Source organism: Phalaenopsis equestris, unplaced genomic scaffold (assembly GCF_001263595.1).
Source record: "Phalaenopsis equestris unplaced genomic scaffold, ASM126359v1 Scaffold000552, whole genome shotgun sequence".
Taxonomy (NCBI): domain Eukaryota; kingdom Viridiplantae; phylum Streptophyta; class Magnoliopsida; order Asparagales; family Orchidaceae; genus Phalaenopsis; species Phalaenopsis equestris.
Window position 1 is genome coordinate 3725528 of NW_018164992.1, and position 3415 is coordinate 3728942.

Consider the following 3415-nt stretch of genomic DNA (forward strand, 5'->3'; position numbering starts at 1 on the left):
TACATATATATATATATATATATATATATATATATAAACACATAAAAATGTGTATTGATTTCACATATTAGTTAAATTTTACTTGATAGTTTGTTATTTCTATAATGGATTGTTGGCATATTTTTATGTTTATGTATGATTTTTTCTAGGGGTGAGCATTTTGTAGGTGTGGATGAAACGGTTTTCAATATGATCAAATTAATTGCAATCGAAATTCAATATCTGCAAAATTGAACCAATCAAAATGTTGATAAAATTGAACCGTTTATTTTCGTTTAAACACCTGGTTATGTACAAATCAAAATTTAGTTGTTTGTTAGACAGCTTTTAAACAAACATCAATAATTACATATTTTACACACACACACACACGCATATATATATATATATACACAGCTATATAAATATGTAGAAACATTTCACATATGGAAATGTTTGTAAAAGAAATTCAAAGTGAGTTACAACAATACGCTTTTTTGTAAATGCCATAGTTTTAATAAACGAGACAATTGGAAAAAAACATAAAATGAAGGATCAATGAAAATATGATTTGAAGATAAAAAGCTGTGTGTGTATATATATATATCGATTTAATTTCATGAATCTGGCAATTAATTTCAAAATTTCATTTTTTTTTTCTGGTTTGTTCAATTAAATGAGAATAAAATCAATCCAATAATCGAAAACCAATTATTGAGGTTCTGACCACACCCCTGAATTTATTAGTGTGTTAAAGAACACCTCATTTTCAACAATGTATTCTCCTTCGTAGTATGATATCAGAGCAGAAAATCCCATGGATTCTTCGCACTCTGGTTCTTCCTTTTATTCCCAACAAGCCAGGTCTGCTATTGACAATCCACTTAGTCTAATTTTTTTATTCATCATTCTGAATAGTCTAGCTTGTTTCAAAACAACTAGTTTGTGATAATTATGCTTATTGGATTCAATAACAAACTCAGATTCATTGTTTAATTAATTCCATGACATAATGGTATAGACTTGAATATTCTTTTTGCTTGGATTTGAAGCAAAAATGTTGTTATAACTTATATTTTGAATTGTGTCTTAAAAGAGATTTCAGCAAGTTTTTTCTTCTATGGTTCTGCAATTTTAATCGAAATTTGGAAAGATCTTTAAGATCATTTCTAATAGAGTAATGGTGCACAATTTTTTCATGTACATCATGAATTATTTAATCACTGACACAATCAACCATTCATTAATGTCTGCTTTACAAAATTAAAAACATTGAGAGAGAAATTATCCTATTTCAGACCTTGTTGCACATGTGGAAATATTCTTGTGGAGTCATTAAAGATTTGACAAATTATTTCAGATGGAATATGTGTTGTCATTTCTAATGAGTTTAAATGATTTTCTTACCCAAATAAGAGGCCAAATTCTTCTCAAGAAGAACGCCAAAGAAGTACTTAGTCAGGGGGAGTTGATTCTGTCAATCAAAACATGACTTCTGCATTGCGAACTCGTTCGTGTTCCTAGTCGCCCTTCTGCTATATTTTGATTTATGGTAATGACAAATGTCAAAAGATAGATATAGGCTATTTCACACTCACTACAACTTCCATGAATGGACCATGGAGAAATGCTACAAGATCCATGGTTATGCACCAAAATATAAACAAAAACAAAAGTCCACTACTGCAAATGTCCAGCAACTATTTACACATCATGATTCTGAAATTAACAACTTATTATATAAATAACAAACCATCAACTAATAGTTTGACTAGTTTCTAAAAATCGATTCCATATGCATTCTCGTCTTTATTTGCATGTATTCGTGCAAATTTGTGTTTTGCTTCTGTGCAGTAAGTCAGTATGGGTGTCTTTTTTACATAATGTCGATGTTCCAGAATTGTTCGTGTAGTCTATTTCTTGATCAGACAATATTCTAGCTATCTTGATGACAATCAAAGTGTGTCAGGTTTGAGTCGCACTTAACATCGGCAGTGTCATTTTCACTGTTCAATTATGGAAGGTTCATATGTTGATATTTTGGACACGCTCGATGATTTGTATTTTATGAATGGGGATCACTTGGGTACTTTTGACGGTGATCAAGAGGGTTTGGATAATGATTCATGATCTTTTATTGGCTCATTTGCATTGAGTGAGGATAATTGATAGAATTTAGGTTAAGGTCGATTTAAATTCTTTCACTTTATTTTAAAATAAGTGATTCTTTATTCATATATTATCTTAGGATTTAATTAAAATTTATGTTTAGATGTTCTTATTCAATATTTCTACTTTAATTATCAATGCTTCAAAAACTTTCAATTTGTTGTTCAACGAAAAAATTATTAAAATTAGGCCTCATTTGAGAAGAAAATGAAACTCCATTCCGTCATAGTGAATACCGATGCATCAATTTGTTTTCGTTTGGTGAAACATCTCCTAAAGTTGTTTAAGCAGAATGACAATTTTTTACCAATTTAGGTCGCAAATGACAACGTTCATTCTCCATACATGACTTTTAAAGAAGCTTCTTCAACGAAGCTCCTTCAAACGAGCCCTTAGTAATCCGAGTTTTCTTTTTGGCTGCTTCCTTATTTTTCTTCATAATTCACATAGAGAAAAGAACGGAAACTTACATGCATGCCACACAATTCTTATACATGTAAATATCTAACAGCTAAACTTTGATATTTATATGGATAACACTTTGATGGCATTAATCTATTCATTAAAAAGGTATATTTCACTATAAAAAAAAATGAATAATAATGATATTTTGTTTTAATATAATATTAAAGATTGAAAAATACTTACTGGCATAAGCAGAAAACCTAGGGATATGCTTTATTATACATGAATACACAAATTACAGCAATGGTGGAACGTGAAAACTATTCAGTAGTACCTCACCCCCACCCCAACAGAGCAGTGAAGACCAGCATGCATTATTACTATCATTACATTATTATTATTGTTATTAACATCATCATTATTACTATTATTATATAATTATAATTATTATTTTTCATCTTCTGCTAGCAAGAAACTAAGCAGGAGTTTATTGAACTGATTTGGATCTTCCAGTTGAGGCACATGCCCTGTATTCTTCATCACTTCCAGCTTTGCATTTTCACCCAGTTTCCTGCAATCCCGCTTTGTTATAATTTCTGAATACTCATGTCTGATAAATCTTATAATAAATTGAATGAGGAAAAAAAACAAAAATCTTGCCATAAAATGTACAATGTATTTTGAATTTGTTCAATTTCAACGAATTTCATATAAATTTAATTATGGCACCCTAATAATTCAATCGCATTAAAGTGACATTTAAACCTAAGATTAATTTTGAACTCATTTAAAATTTAAGGTGTTGTGTCATTAAATATGAGATTGTAAGTGTGAGATATATAAAAGCACATATATATATATA

General features: G+C 29.5%; 1 protein-coding gene across 1 annotated transcript in view; it reads right to left on the minus strand.

Annotated features, from left to right (window-relative positions):
• Positions 1-2811: 2811 nt before the first annotated feature.
• The window catches only part of LOC110029243 (2-hydroxy-6-oxononadienedioate/2-hydroxy-6-oxononatrienedioate hydrolase-like), a 5243-nt gene continuing 4639 nt past the window's right edge, over positions 2812-3415 (minus strand). The window contains exon 4 of the mRNA XM_020731441.1: positions 2812-3124. Coding sequence (XP_020587100.1) covers positions 3001-3124 — 124 coding nt within the window. The 3' untranslated portion in view covers positions 2812-3000. The remainder of the gene's footprint in view (positions 3125-3415) is intronic.